Below are 15,290 nucleotides of genomic sequence, written 5' to 3'. Positions count from 1 at the left end.
CCACTAACCAAATGCATTCATTGCACACCACTCTGTCAGCTGATTTGGTCTATTTGACTGGAAGCAGCAGGCAAATGGTGCCTGTGGTCCCATGGGTGGAGTAATGTGACTTGAGTAAGCAAGTGACCACCTGCTCTTATGAATTCCAAGCACAGCTCTGTGGGCAATATTTGCTTGAAAGGATCCACTCTGGGCCTCCTCATAGCAACACTGTCAAACAGAGATGAACAACTCTGGCAGTTTTAGGCTATGCCTTTAAAATTGTTCACAGATCTAGAACAGAAAGTAGCAAAACTGTAAATAAATCACTATTGGGTGTAAAAAGGGAAAATAAAGATAATTCCAGAGGGACTAAAACTAGTTGTCCCAAAACAAGATGCTACTGACGTGCTTCTGCTTGACCTTGGCTGCATTGTTTTGGCTAAGTCTAATTTCTCTGCTCCTTTCTCTTCTCCCTTTTGTACAGCAGTGTAAGGGGATGGCTGGGAAGAAGATAGTAGCTTCCCCTGGTCTTTGAGCCAGGGTGGGGTTCTTGTGCTGCTCATTAATGGTAAATACCTATAAATATTGTCACTCCTGGATATTTTGTACATGTTCATTGCATTCCATAGTGGAGTGTAGGGGACACAGTCTCAAGCTGTGCCAGGGGAGGTTTAGACTCGAGGTGAGGAGAAAGTTCTTCACCGAGCGAGTCATTCGTCATTGGGATGTGCTGCCCAGGGAGGTGGTGGAGTCACCGTCCCTGGAGGTGTTCAAGGGGAGATTGGACGTGGCACTTGGTGCCATGGTCTAGTTGTGGGGTCTGTTGGGACAGGTTGGACTTGATGATCCTTGGGGTCTCTTCCAACCTTAGTTACTGTGATACTGTGATCTGCTTGTAAATACAGCTTCCATTTGCTTCCAGCTGAGCTGGTCTGGCAAAGTTAATTCTGGGGGGGGAAATTTCAACCCACTACAAAAAGCTTTCAGCATGTGAACTTTCACCACTGATTTTCAAGAGCATGGATGATGCACTCTCATCAAGAGAACAGAACAGAATAAACCAGGTTGGAAAAGAGAGAGGTCCACCCTCCTCCCAGCAAGTTCTTGAAGACAGAGGTGAGAATGAAACTAAACTGAGAAGAATGAGAAAAGAAACCAAAAGCACCAAACAAATCCACCTCAGGAGTATTTTGCTGAGTTCTACCTACTTTTTGTGAAGCCAGGTACTCCATGCCTCTTGCCAGCTGGTAGGTGCAGGACACTAAGTCCTTGAAGGTCATCTGCTCTTCTGGCACCCTGTTGATATCGAAGGAGTACTCCATGCCCGGGGGCCGGCGCGCCCGCAGGTACTCCCGCAGGTTTCCCTTGGAGGCATACTCCACTATCACGTACAAGGGACCTGGGGACAAACACAGCTGGGTGAAAACTGGAGTGAGGGTGAAGGGTGACTTCTTTAATGCTTTCAGTGTTCTGTGATCATAGCATCATAGAATTGTCAGGGCTGGAAGGGGCCTCAAGGATCAGCCAGTTCCAACCCCCCTGCCATGGGCAGGGACACCTCACACTACAGCAGGTTGCTCACAGCCACATCCAGCCTGGCTGCAAACACCTCCAGGCAGGAGGCTTCCATCACCTCCCTGGGCAACCTGTGCCAGGCTCTCACCACCTTCATGGGGAACAATTTCTTCCTAACATCCAATCTGAAGCTACCCATTTCTAGGTCTGCTCCATTCCCCCCAGTCCTATCACTCCCTGACACCCTCAAAAGTCCCTTCCCAGCTTTCTTGTAGCCCCCTGCAGATACTGAAAGGCCACAATTAGGTCTCCTCAGAGCCTTCTCTTCTCTGGACTGAACAGCCCCAACTCCCCTAGTCTGGAGACACAGGAGAGCAGCTCCAGCCCTCTGCTCATCCTTGTGGCCCTTCTCTGGACACCTTCCAGCATCTCCAGATCCCTCCTATAATAGGGGCTCCAGAACTGGACACAGTGCTCCAATTCACCAATAACTGAACCAAACCAATAAATGTTCCAATATGAAATCAGGAAGCATAAATGGAAAGAAAAGGAGGTCCAGACCTGGCAAAGTGACAGACCCAAAGCTCCATGGCAGGGTAGTGGTAGAGCTACAAGTAGCAGCTGGAAGCACTTAAATCCTGACCCAGTGCCCATCCCTTCCAGCCCATGCAATGTACTGAAAAGCAAGCACTTCCAGCCAAAACAATGCCACAAGATCAATCTGCTGGAGTGGGTCCAGAGGAGGGCTGGGAAGAGCACCTCCCCTATGGGGATAGGCTGCGAGAGCTGGGGACATTCAGCACGGAATAAAGCAGGCTCTGGGGAGACCTTGTAACAGGCTTCCAGTGTCTGAAAGGGGCCTACAGAAAGAAGAGAAAAGACTTTTTATGAGGGTATGTAGTGGTAGGATGAGAGGGAATAGATTGAAGCTTGAGGAAGGCAGACTTAGACTGGAGATTAGCAAGAAATTCTTTACAGGGAGGGTGGTGAATCTCTGGCACAGGTGGCCCAGGGAGGCTGTGGATGCTCCCTCCCTGGAGGTGTTCAAGACCAAGCTGGATGAGGCCCTGAGCAACCTGGGCTCCTCTTAAAAGAGGATGACCTTAAAAGTCCCTTCCAACCCAAACCATTCTACAATTCTGTGAATCTCAAACAAGGGGAAAGTGCTTCCTCAGATTTACTCTGTTGAACTCCGGAGCTGCATGCCATTTTGTACCCCTTCACATGACACAGTTGAGCTTTTAACTGGAAAACAAGAAGTGTTTTTCCAAGAATAAGTGTTCTCATTGCAAGTTCAGGGAATACAAAACCCACCAAACCAGGACTGCGAATTCACAACAACAGGCACAGGTAAAGGCCCTGTAAAATGTCACTTTCTCCCCCCAGCAAGGGATTAGAGAGTTTTCCTTTGATAGAGAGCCCTTTCTCATGTTAGAGCTGCAGCCTAATGAGAGACAGAAGTTAAAATATTGCTGCTAAGCTAGGGAAATATCTAAAAATCCCCTCACGGCATGACTGCTTCCTTCAAAACCTCCTGAAAAATGATGATTAATGAGGCCCTCTCAGGCCTGCTGGAGAGTCCTGCTTCACTGTTCTGTGCTCTACTCACCATCCTGGGTACAGGCTCCAAGAAGATTGATGATGTTTTTATGCTTCCCAATCATCTTCATCATCTCCATCTCCGACACCAGGTCAGACAGGTCTTTTTCTGTAGCATCATCTGTACAAGACACAGGTTCAGGTCATGTTTCTCAGGGTGCCAGCCCGAGCTTCACTCAGGCTCAGATGGTTTGAACTCAGTTGGTGTAAACCAAGTGTGCTCCAAAATGCAGGATATGGCATTTGTTTCCCAACAGATGCTGTGGGTCACACAAAACCACGTGCAATGTCCCAACTACAACATACTCTCGACCTCTGAGGTGGGCTGACCACCTCTTCAGTGTTGCCTGCTGAAAACTACTAACAGCAGACATAGAAATGCTGCCCTTGGCTATTGTACCTGCACTAAGCCTATCCTGCAAACCACCCTCACAATGACTGAAAATAAACAGGCACCAAGCAGCCGGCCTGAGCGGGCCAGGATCTGCACGTGGCCAGCCTCTGACACCAACTGAGCTAAAAGCAGAGAGACCCACACCATGCTAATGCACCTCCTGGTTCCTAAATACTCCCTGCTCAAGATAAACAGGCTGTCAAGGGCACAGATTTACACCCCACACTGCTGAAGGCTGAGGTCAGCTATGTGCTCTTTGACCTCCCCCATGATGACAGAGCTCAGATGCCACAGAAGAAGTTTCCCTGCATGAGCACTGCCACATCACCCATCCCAATCCCTGATCAGCCCATTTTCTTACCTTTCAACATCTTCACTGCCACAGTCACTGCTTCTTTTGGCCTGTCCTTGTCAATCCCCACAGCTTCAGCCATGACGACTTGCCCAAAGCAGCCTTCTCCCAGGGGCTTACCCAGCGTCAGCCTAGAGGTGTAAAGAGCAGATGAAACACACAGCAGCTGGTGGAAGGGATGCAGCCAGTCAAATGCCAGGGCTAAATATGAAATGCTTTCAACAGCTTGCTGCAGCACAAAGCATTTATCACACAGAACTAATGAGACTCTGGGCACACATCAGTTTTCACCTGCACCCCAGCAGGCTTTCTCAGGGATGCTCTAGCAAGCACCTCAGTTGCTAAACCCAGCTTTCAAACTCTGCCTTTTCATGGGATAAGTGGCTGCATTTGATGGCTAGGGGGTAAGAGACAGCAGGAAGGGGCTGAGCTTTCACAAAGCATCAGGCTGCAGCTGAAATTCAGGAGCAGCCAGCAACACACAAGCTTCTCCTGTCATTGCAGCACAGCTGGACGTCTTCTTTTGCCACACTGACTGCAAAGAGATGAAAGAAAAGTTTCTTTGTGTGTGCTGCCAGGTGGTGGCTGATGGTTTGTGTGGCAGAGAGTGGTATTCAAGTGCAGAAGAGACGTTTTAAATAGACATTAAATACATCACATGTGTACGTGATATAATGGCACGGTGCAAAACAGAAAGGAAAAATCCAACACATTCCCAGGCAGTTTAATTCCAGCTCACAGTTCATATCCCTGCTTTCTGTTGGGGAATGAGGGCTGGGAACATTTGCCTAATGATCTCTTGTGCTGAAGGCATCAGACAGGACAGAGACAGCACACGTCGGCAGACATTGGTTTGGGGCGCAGCTGTGGGCGCTGGAACACCCATGTGGCTTTCATGTGGCTGAGGAGGTGGCCAGAGAGCTACCTTTCTGTGGGAAAGGGGAAGGAGGGGAAAGGCAAGGGAAAGGAGGCTGACAAGCCTGCGGTGAAGGAGGGAGAGACTGCTGCTGTGAGAGCCTGGCTGGGTACAGGCGCCTGAGGTGATGCTCACGAGAGCCCTGACAGATGCTCCCGTGCCTTGAGCAGCTGCCAGGACCTGCCCCCAGCTCTGCTCCTCAGCTGATGTCCCAGTGCAGCTCCCACAGGGGTGACCCTGCTCCTGCACAGCCACACCAGCCACAGCACAAAGGCAGCACCTCTTGGCAGATCAGAGTGTCCCCCACGAACACCTGCTCCATGGCCTCCTCACCCTCAGCCAGATCACTCTGCTAACATCTTCAGCCTTCCCTCAGCACTGGGATCCTTTAGGCAGTGAGACTGGATGCTTTACACACCCACAGCTGGGTCTAACCCTTCTTGGCTGCAGGCTCTCTGCCACCACAAATGTCATGTATGAGGGTAAGAGGAGATGCTTCCTGCCTGCAGCACCCAGGCTGTGCTCAGAGACTGGGGGAAACTGGAACTCAGAATCACAGCACCAACATAAGGGAAAAAACACCCAAACTGTTAAAAAGAGAAGTCATTACATGAGCTAAATGTGTTTTGTGGAGCACATACCTGGCTGCAAAACCTGCTCAGCTATAACAGACACAAAGATGTCAATCTCAACTGCATCAGGATAAAGAGATAAAATAGAAAAGAAACTTCAAAGCCCATGGGCAAAATCTTTTTTGGTTCCAGCCTAAGCACCCAAGAACCAAATCTGGGCTCTCTCACTGGCAGAGAATATCATCTAACACCCAAAAGCATGGCAGAAAGCAGGGAGGGTGCTCAGTGAGTTTGAAGCTGCCAATGCAGGGGCCAGATTTGCATTTTCATTAAGAAAGTTGTTAAGCTCTGTGCTTTCCATGGTCAAAAGCAGGAGTCATGGGCAGAATACACACAGAGCTTTATTTTTGAAAGCATGGACTTCTGTCTCTCCCCATGAAGGACAGGAAGAGATTGTCATCAACACAAGAGTGTTAGACCAGGGCTAGGGAGTTTGGGAACCCTGCTTGTCTGCTCAGGCACGGGCAGAAGTGAGAGGTGGTCCCTGCCGAGGCACAGGGCAGAAGTGAGAGGTGGTCCCTGCCGAGGACAGCCCACAGACTCCTTGTCAAATGGGGTGAGAATCCCCGGAGCCGTTTTGGATTGGTTTCCACAGCAAAAGCGAGCTGCCCAAGGTGCAAAGCCTGGGGGGCAGCGTGTGCCACGCTGAGGTCACCCTGCCTTTGCTGCAGAACCGAAACTGAATTTAGGGTCTTGGCAGAGAACAAACATTTGCATTGGAAACTGGTTAATTTATGTGCTATTGCCCTGCTAGCCCTAAAGTAACAAACCCCTCATTGTGTGCCTCCTGCCCCCCGACCTAATAAACTGCCTCTAAATAGCCTCCTTTCATTGCAGCTCTGCTCCACCTCCATTTGTGCCCAGCCTTGTTTTTAAACGCTCAGCACTCGCAAATTTTCTGCCTTTCATGCATCCCCGCAGGGCGTGGGGCTGACAGAGGGACACAGACAGGCCCCCACTGTTGGCTAGGATTCTGCAGGTGGCAATTACAGCATTCTGCACCGGGGGCTTGGGGGGGTTTTTGCACCTATATCATTCAAATAATTTCCAGAGCAGTTGTCAGAAGGCTCTAGCCAAAAGTTATAGCCCTGAGCTTTCAGAGAGAGCTGTTCAGGATAAAAAGGTGTTCTTCTCTCAAAGCCACCCAAGGACTTCTTAAAGGTAGCATTAACTTTAATATATTAATCCTGACTCCACCTGTCTTAATATTCTTTCACATGCCTCTTTATACTATGAAATGTAGTTAGAGCTGTAATCAGGCTGCTCAGAAGCTCCTCTTGCATGCTAGCCAGCAGACTTTGAAGAAAGCACTCTGTAGCCCTGTGAATTCTCATAGATCAACATTCAGCATGTTCTGCTTGAGAGCTAATGCTTTCAGGCCAGAGAAGCTGCAGATACACACACACAACATGCAACAGGTCCCCCTAAATGAAAAATCATCCTCTGCATTAACCCAGGGCAACACCAAGTCAATACAACCCCCCACCCAGAGCCCTGGCAGAAAGAAGAGGTTGTCTAGTACCACATTCTAGGCTTGATCTCCGCCATGATATTGTGTTCCCTCTTTAAGAAACGTTAAGAACGTTAAGCAATCAACCAAGAAACACAGTCTAATGATAGAGAGGTATTGATTAGGGAAAGCTCAACTACCCTTCAACAGTGCTGGCATGTGGGGATGTCTCCCAGTGCACATCATTTGTGTTTTGAAATAACCTTTCAGATTCACTCTTTCCCTAACAGAGGGATTACATTGGAAAAGCCTACAGGCAATCTGAAAACTGGAATGACAGGCAGAGGAAAATTTAACTCCTATTTAAACAAACTGCTTTCAGATAACTGAATTGGCTCTTGAACTTCAGAGGAGATTCAGGGAATTGAGATTTTCCTTTTAACTGAAGACACCCTGACATCAAGAAAGATGCTTCTCCCCTCCCACACTGTGTTATTTGCTCTCATGGTGTCATGTTTGACAGCTGTGCACAGGTAAGTGTTCAAAGAGGCTACATACTTATCTCTTGGAAACTCCCATTTTGGGTCCTCTGGCAGCTCATACTCCGAGACTCCTGCCAGCATAGGGGCATCAGCAGCAGAGGAGAGGCGAGTGGTGATCCTCACCAGAGGAGTGTTGGAGTTCATGGAGGAGCTCGAGTCAGCAGACACCTGTTGTTGCAATGCAAGATGCAACAAGGAGGGGAACAAAGAACAAGAAGATGGAGATGTAATCTTGGCCTAATGTCTGACAAACAGCACTACATGAGAACCAAGCCAGCTCGGAAGGGTGGGAGATGAAAGCAACTGGGACTACAGCCCTGGTGCACTCTCCTCACACATCTACCCTCCCTTCTCAGCACAACACTGACTCCAAGTGCTGCCAAGGCTGGAAGTCTGTCCCACAGGTTAAAAAAATACATAAAATTAAATGTAAGTTTGAAGCAACTTCACTCAGAAGATGAATTAAATAAACCTTTCCTTCTTTTTGTCACACTAGCGTGTTTTGAATCAGCTGAGAGTATTACACCACCACCCTCAAAGTGGGCAGCTTACACTGCGAGCAGCAGTCACCAGCAAACTCTCTTCTCTCACTTCTAGCTGTTTGTGCCATCCTTCCTTTCCCCAGTCAGCATAAAATGTACTCTCTCTTTGGTCTCACAATGAACCTGACATTTTTAATTGAAAAAATGGTCTTTTGGCACAGGCTCACACACTTCTCATGGGTGCCAACACTGAAGACCCCACACCTCTGACTCTGTAGGGAAGGCTGGATTCTCTTGCTTATTTCCTAAGCATTCAATATTGAAAGCATCAGAAAAGCTATGGCAGTAATTGGGGGATACTTAAGTTTTCCTTAACTGTATTCTTAATGAAGCATTCTGCAGGCAACGTGGAGGAGAGCTCACAGAAATAAGTTCCTATGTCCATTGCTTTGCTGTGTAATTCACTTTGGAGCATGATTTCTCATCAGTCAGCCTCAACAGCAGCACGGTTGCCTCAGAGCATCAAAAGGTACTTAATGGTAAGAGCTTTGAAAGAGGAGACAGCTATCCCCAGCCACACAGCAAAGCTTGTTTTGGTGGGAACAGTGCAGCTGCCATAAAGCTCTTGCCTCAAACCTGCAAGCAGGAGCCTGTTGGTTCCTGACCTCAGAGTTTCAAGTGACTATGAACACAAACCAAAAAAGCTTGTACTGCCACAACTGTCTTCCCCTCTCCTATGTGTGAATCCTCCTTCTTTCTTCAGGCTGTGACAGTCTTGGCCAAGTCCAAATCTGGTGGCCAATGAAGGATGAAGGTTGTTTTGTAAAGCCATTGCTGGTAGCCATCCTCACATCAGGGTGCAGGAGATTCTTCTTGGCCCTTGTTGGGATCCTGCCCAAGCTGCAAGCCTGGATCATCAGAGTAACTACCTCTCAACCTTAGTCTTCATTGCCTGGAGTCAACTTTGATGCCCAGTTTGGTTATGTTAAAGTGCCACCAGAAGTGCCCCAGAAGTCATATACCTTGGTTTAAAAATATAAACAACTCTAAGCAAAGAGACCCTCACAGCATTAGACTTCACACCAGTGACACGTGGTGATGTGGAAACAAACTCCTCTTGCCTCTGTGACACCTGATAAGCACAGCTCAGTGATCCCTTATTTCAAATAACTAGTGATAGGATGAAAGGAAACGAGCTCAAGCTGTGCCAGGGGAAGTTTAGGTTGGATATTAGGAAATATTTACACCAGAAAGAGTGTTGAGGCATTGGAACTGCCTGCCCAGGCAGGGGGTGGAATCCCTGTCCCTGAAGGTGCTCGAGAAGCTGTAGCTGTGGTGCTTCAGGATACAGTCTAGCGGTCATGGTAGTTGGGTTATGGCTGGACTTGATCTTAAAGGTCTTTTCCAGCCTTAATGATTCTGTAAGTCTAATCAGCAATTACAGTGTCTCAGCCTCTGCAATTACTTGAGCTCCTCAGAATGGGGCTGAGAGGCTTTTGCAACCATGCCATGCTCTTGCACAATGTGTTTTGACAGGACAAGGCTAAGGCTCTCAGAGAGGTTTCTCTTTGTGACTGACAGTGTATTTTGCTTGAAGGGGGAAAACAAACACATCAACAAATGCTTTCTGCAGGGCAGCATCCTCAAGCCCCTCTCATCAAATGGGAGCTGGCTGCTTCTGGCTGACCAGACATCTGGAAATGCTCAAGGCCAAGTTGGATGAGGCCTTGAGCAGCCTGGTCTAGTGGAAGGTGTCCCTGCCCACAGCAGGGGGGTTGGAACTGGATGATCTTTAAAGCCCCTTCCAACCCAAACCATCCTGCAATCACAACTGGAAAGACATTTCACAAGGAAGAAAGTGTTAGGGACTGCTATAAAAGAAATTTCACCTTGCTAATCAGCTTTGCAGCTGCCTGACAGACCTTTCCTGCTAGCAGAAGCTCCAGCTTCTGCATGTGAGCTGTGGTATCCATGGATCAACAGAGCATAACTGCACAAATAAGGCCACCGTTCAAATCAGAGAGGTGGACTGCTTTCCCCCTTGTCCATCCAGCCATGGTAATTGCTAATATTTACTTTCAGCAAATAAAAGTAAGTGTCACACTCCTCTAGGCCAATAAATATAGTGACCACTTGAATACAAACAGAAAACTACTCTTAAGGCAGATTACCTAGCTCCAAATAAATCAGTAAGTGAATACTGGACAGAGTCCTGAGAGGTGCTGCTATGCCCAGCCTAGAGGGGAACAACCTGCTGGAGTGGAATTGCTGGCTCAGAACTGTATGGCAGGGTCAGCATGACACCTCCAGCTAGAATTAGGCTTTGACTTCTATTTTGCTCATTCTCATCATTCCACTGCAGATTAAAAAGAAGGCTTGATGAAATGAACCAGCTCAGGAGTAACACATGGGCGAAGCTCCACGCACAGTGCAGCAGCCCTTCTGCCCCCACAGCTCCCCTGCATTTCATTTCTCTTATTTCTGGTTTGGATTCTTAACTCTCTCACTTCAAACCTACTACTAATAATCCACAACCTCTCCCTTCATGTTTCCAGAATCCACCAACCAGCCATTCTACCAAAATCTTCATTGAATTCCTGATCTATTTAGCAGTTCATTAACACTGCCTTTCCTCCCTCACCTTCCTCTGTCACTGCAGCCACTGCTTCCATGGGACATCAGGAAACAAAGCTAAGTGATATCCCCCACATCTCAGAAATGTTCTGGGGTTGTGGTTTTTCCCCTTTTTCCCTCCTGAACACAATATTTGTATGAGAGACAGCTGAGATCTGTGCCAGAGCTTCCTCTTTTCACAAGCTCTTACGCTCAGCCTTCGCGAGGTTAAAACCTCAAAATGTAAACTCGCACCAAGCTGGAACATCCTGGTGATGCATTTGAAACACAGGAGTTAAATAGTAATAAGATATAGGAAAAACAGATGAAACACTCTGCCAGTTTCCCTTTTAACACTCCTGCACATGTTTACTTCACAGAGTAAGTGGATGATTGGCTGGAGATGCTGTAGGTAGCCGAAGTGCATTAACGTGGATAGGAATGATGAGAAATCCAGAGGAATTACTCAGTGTCTGGGAGAAGAAAAATAGCCTCTAGGCCCAGGGAATATTCTTCTGATTGATTAATTGGAGCAGTACAAGGAGTTACAGGAGCTCCAGGGCTATAAAAAACTGCTCCAGAAAAGATGAAGCCAACCAAGGCTAGGCTGTGGCTGGAGATTTTGTTTCAAAAAGGACCTTTCACCTTCTCTGCAATAGCAAAGAATTAACCTTTGAACTCCTCCCTTAAGCATCTCTTTTTCATTACCTTAGAGTGCACTATAAAACAATGAAGAAAACCCTACCTACTCCAAGGTCAGCAGACGTGGTCAGCTTTCATCTACATGTATACATGTCAGTAACAGCATACAGCAGTCGCTTTGCAGCTGCCTACTTGCAGCACTGCTCTCCAAACGGGTTCAAGAACCTGGGACACTCCTGCCACAAGCCCTACAATTCAGCATGTGCTGGAAGGTGTCCAGAGAAGGGCCACAAGGATGAGCAGAGGGCTGGAGCTGCTCCGCTATGAGGACAGGCTGAGGGAGTTGTAGCTATTCACTCTGGATTAAAGAAGGTTCTGAGGAGACCTAATTGTGGCCTTCCAGTGTCTGAAGGGGGCAACAAGAAAGCTGGGGAGGGACTTTTGAGGGTGTCAGGGAGGGATAGGACTGGGGGGGATGGAGCAAAACTAGAAATGGGGAGATTCAGACTGGATGTTAGGAAGAAGTTCTTCCCCACGAGGGAGCGAAACTAGAAGTGGGTAGGTTCAGATTGGACGTAAGGAAAAAGTTCTTCCCAGTGAGGGTGGTGAGAGACTGGCACAGGTTGCCCAGGGAGGTGGTGGCAGCCTCCTGCCTGGAGGTGTTTGCAGCCAGGCTGGATGTGGCTGTGAGCAACCTGCTGTAGTGTGAGGTGTCCCTGCCCATGGCAGGGGGCTTGGAACTGGCTGATCCTTGAGGTCCCTTCCAGCCCTGACAATTCTATGATTCCATGTGGCTGCTCTTTCTGATGGCAGCTGTGCAGAGGCTCAGGGTATGCAGGACACAGGCACAACAAAGAGGCCACACTGAGGTTTTGTACATGGCTTATTGAGTGACCCCAGGGCCACTCCTGGGTCTACCAGGTGCCAAGAAGCAGCAGTCAAAATGCATGGACAACTTGGGCAATCACCCAGCTCACCAATGTGTGTTTCCCAGAATGAGAATAAGGCAGAGAATAAGGCAGCAGGGAAGGGCACCTGATGTGGACAACTTAGACATCTCCCAAGCTCTACTCAGTGTGTTGGTGGCACCTGTTTCAAGTGATAAAACTACACCAAGCAGGTATTTTGAGAACTTGATCACAACCAGGAAAGCAGAAGTCAGCTTGACTTGTGCAGAGCACTAAAAGGACTATTTTGATATACATGTTTAGCTCGAGAGGAAGGTAAACTTTCACCACAAAATGCCCTTTGTGGGCTTCTTTTCTGCTTTTAGGAGGCCAGAACCAGGGAAAAGACCCAGCCTTGGACTGACCTTCAACTCCATACCTGCATTTCCAGAGGAGAAAAGCTGCCTGTGCCCAAACCTTACACACCACTGCACAATGATATCCCCATCTTAACAAGATACTTCTCCCTTGGCCAACACAATGTATTTCATTAGCTCTAAGATAATGCTCTACAAGCATTTCTAAGCAGTGGAGCATTTAAAACAAACAAATCTTTGCTGGAATCCTTAAATGCCATGTGGTAAAATCAGCTGCAGAGCAGCGTGTAATTGTCTGTAATTGATTATGAGGGGAGTTATCCTGCACTGATGATTTATGCCATGTCCTGGAGCCTAGGTCTGTCAGCTCTGGCACTCATGCTGGGAAACTTGAGCAGGCATGAAGTGATTATTTTTTTTTACCTAATAATAATTGTCAGTCTTTTTGAAGGCTGTGCTATAAAAGTCAATTTAAAGTCATATGCATATATCTGTATGGACTTAGCAAATAATGCTATTAGCTGGCCATGCAAACAGCCCATCTGAGTGACTGCAGCTAGGAAAACAAGGTTAAAGGCACTGCATGAAACTGAGGACTCCTGATGTTAAGTACTGACATGAAACTGAAGATTCCTGACGTTAAGAGCTAAGTGCTGACATTTACAAGACACACACCACTCCTTCATGGGGGAAAAGGAAGAGCTTTTGAAACAGTTAAACAACAACAAAATAACAAAGCAAGGCAAGTTAAAGGTTTCCACATAGACAAACCCAAGGATAAAGCAACCAAACCATCTCTTCAGGTAAATTCCTCCCAACATACCCTGCTGAGAGGTGTGTATTCACCTTTGTTTCCCAGAGTCTGTTCCCCAAAATGAGTGCTATTTTTACAGCTCAGTACTCCCTGGCTTCCTAGGTTACTTTGCATGTTAGAATAGAATAGAATAGAATAAACCAGGTTGGAAGAGACCTTCAAGACCATCGTGTCCAACCTACCATCCAACACTACCCAATCAACTAAACCATGGAACCAAGCATCCTGCCAGGGGACTTTCCTTTTTTCCCAGGTTCCAGCTGCCATCTTCACTTTGAATCAGCTCTTTTGGCAAGAATTAAGCTCACCCAGCAATCAGCTTTTGTCCCAGAAAAAAACCTCCCAGCATGTTAGGGGTTGGCAGGGACCTCTGTAGATCATTTGAGCCCAACCCCCATGCCATGGGGGGGAGGGTCACCTAGAGAAAGTCACAAAGGAAAACATCCAGATGGGTTGGGAATGACTCAAGGAGACCCCACAGCCTCTCTGGGCACCTTATTCCACTGCTCTGTCACCTTTACATTAAAGAAGTTCCTCCTCATGTTCAGATGGAACTTATTGGCCATTGGAATGTGCTGCCCAGGGAGGACAACCACTTGCACTGGACTTCAGATGGGCAAGGCTTAAGAGATGGGACTGGCATTTTCAGCTAGAAGTTCTTTGTTAAAAGAAAAATGTTCTACAGGATGGATCTAAACCCTATTGAAGGCAACACTTCACCTGTTGGTTCAGTGAATTCTCACCTAAAGCCTACACTGTAACTCAGCTTGTGATGTTTACAGAGGCCTGTAGGGATAGGACCGGGGCAATAGCTGCAAACCAGAGAGAAGCAGATTTACAATGGATGTGAGGAACAAGTTCTGCACCATGAGGGTGGTGGAACACTGGAACAGGTTGCCCAGGGAGGTAGTTGAGGTTCCATCCCTGAAGATATTCAAGGTGAGGCTGGACAGGGCTCTGGGCAACCTGATCTAGTTAAGGATGTCCCTGCTGACCGCAGAGGGAGTTGGACTGCCTGAGCTTTGGAGTTCTCTTCCAACCCAGACCAGCCTAGGATGTTCAGTCCTACAAATACTTCTTTCTCCTCCCTCTCAAGCTGGCACACATCTCTGCAGAGCATGGATGACACCAGCAGAGCACCACACCTCTCTGCTTTCACATAAAGAGAAGGAGCTCCTTGCTGGATTTCCCTGTGAGCAGTTTATTTCAAAAAGCAAGAACCAGATCCCAGTGAGGCTGAAGGGCTGGAGGGGGAGGGAGCTGATAATTCCTGACTCCATCCTGACCCTTCTACGAACGTGAAAAGCACTGCATTTTGGCAGGGAAAAAAGGCCTGCATGTGGGGAATGATAAAATCCTGTGGTAGCTCAGACTAAACAGTGCAGGGGGATCCAGGCCTACAAACCAAACCATATGTTGCTCAGCAAGACTCTCCTCCCACCAGACAGGATGGCATCACAGCTACACAAACGCCTCTTCGTGAACCAGGATTATTTTCCTCTCCAGATCCTTAGGGAGCCTGACCCAGCAGCAGAGAGCTCTGAAAACAGTACCAAGAACTCCCCAAACCATGGCCTCATTTCTCTGGAATTCCAACGAATCCCAGCCGCCAGCCCCAGGTCTCCACCTAGCTCACACCATCTACCTGCCACAAGCATCTCTGCTGTTTGCACTCAGCCTTGCTCCAAACAGCTTGGCCACTTCCCTCCCACACGCAGCACAAAGGCAAGAGAGAAGCATCTGTGTTCAAGGCCAGGTTGGATGGGGCCTTGAGTAACCTGGTCTAGTTGAGAGGCACCCCTGCCCATGGCAGGGAGGTTGGAGCAGATGATCTCTTAAGGTCTCTTCCAGCCTAAGCCAGTCTATCATTCTAAGACCAATAAATAAATAAAGCTTTAATGACAAAATCTCATCAGGTTTTAAATACAACTCCCTGAAATACAAATGAACTGGAAAAAAGCAAGCCTGGCAGGACAAGAAAACAGTTGAATAATCCAGGGGGAGAAAATAACCAGTAAATAAAACATCTCCTGGATCATTTTTCAATTCTTGATTCGTGGCAACAATTCTGAAATCCAAACCCAGCTTTAGAG

At 47.7% G+C, this 15,290-nt stretch overlaps 1 protein-coding gene across 8 annotated transcripts in view; it reads right to left on the bottom strand.

The window, feature by feature from the left end:
* FGFR2 (fibroblast growth factor receptor 2) overlaps nucleotides 1-15,290 on the bottom strand; it is a 99,253-nt gene that overhangs the window by 13,873 nt on the left and 70,090 nt on the right. For all 8 annotated transcript variants that reach the window (XM_054163391.1, XM_054163395.1, XM_054163396.1 and 5 more), the window contains 4 exons: nucleotides 7,399-7,550; nucleotides 3,852-3,973; nucleotides 3,107-3,217; nucleotides 1,191-1,381 (listed from right to left, as the gene is read on the bottom strand). In XM_054163391.1, coding sequence (XP_054019366.1) covers nucleotides 1,191-1,381; nucleotides 3,107-3,217; nucleotides 3,852-3,973; nucleotides 7,399-7,550 — 576 coding nt within the window. The remainder of the gene's footprint in view (nucleotides 1-1,190; nucleotides 1,382-3,106; nucleotides 3,218-3,851; nucleotides 3,974-7,398; nucleotides 7,551-15,290) is intronic.

The sequence above is a fragment of the Dryobates pubescens genome, chromosome 8 (assembly GCF_014839835.1).
Source record: "Dryobates pubescens isolate bDryPub1 chromosome 8, bDryPub1.pri, whole genome shotgun sequence".
Taxonomy (NCBI): domain Eukaryota; kingdom Metazoa; phylum Chordata; class Aves; order Piciformes; family Picidae; genus Dryobates; species Dryobates pubescens.
Note: the sequence above shows the minus strand (reverse complement) of the source record. Positions and strands in the feature narration are given on the sequence as shown.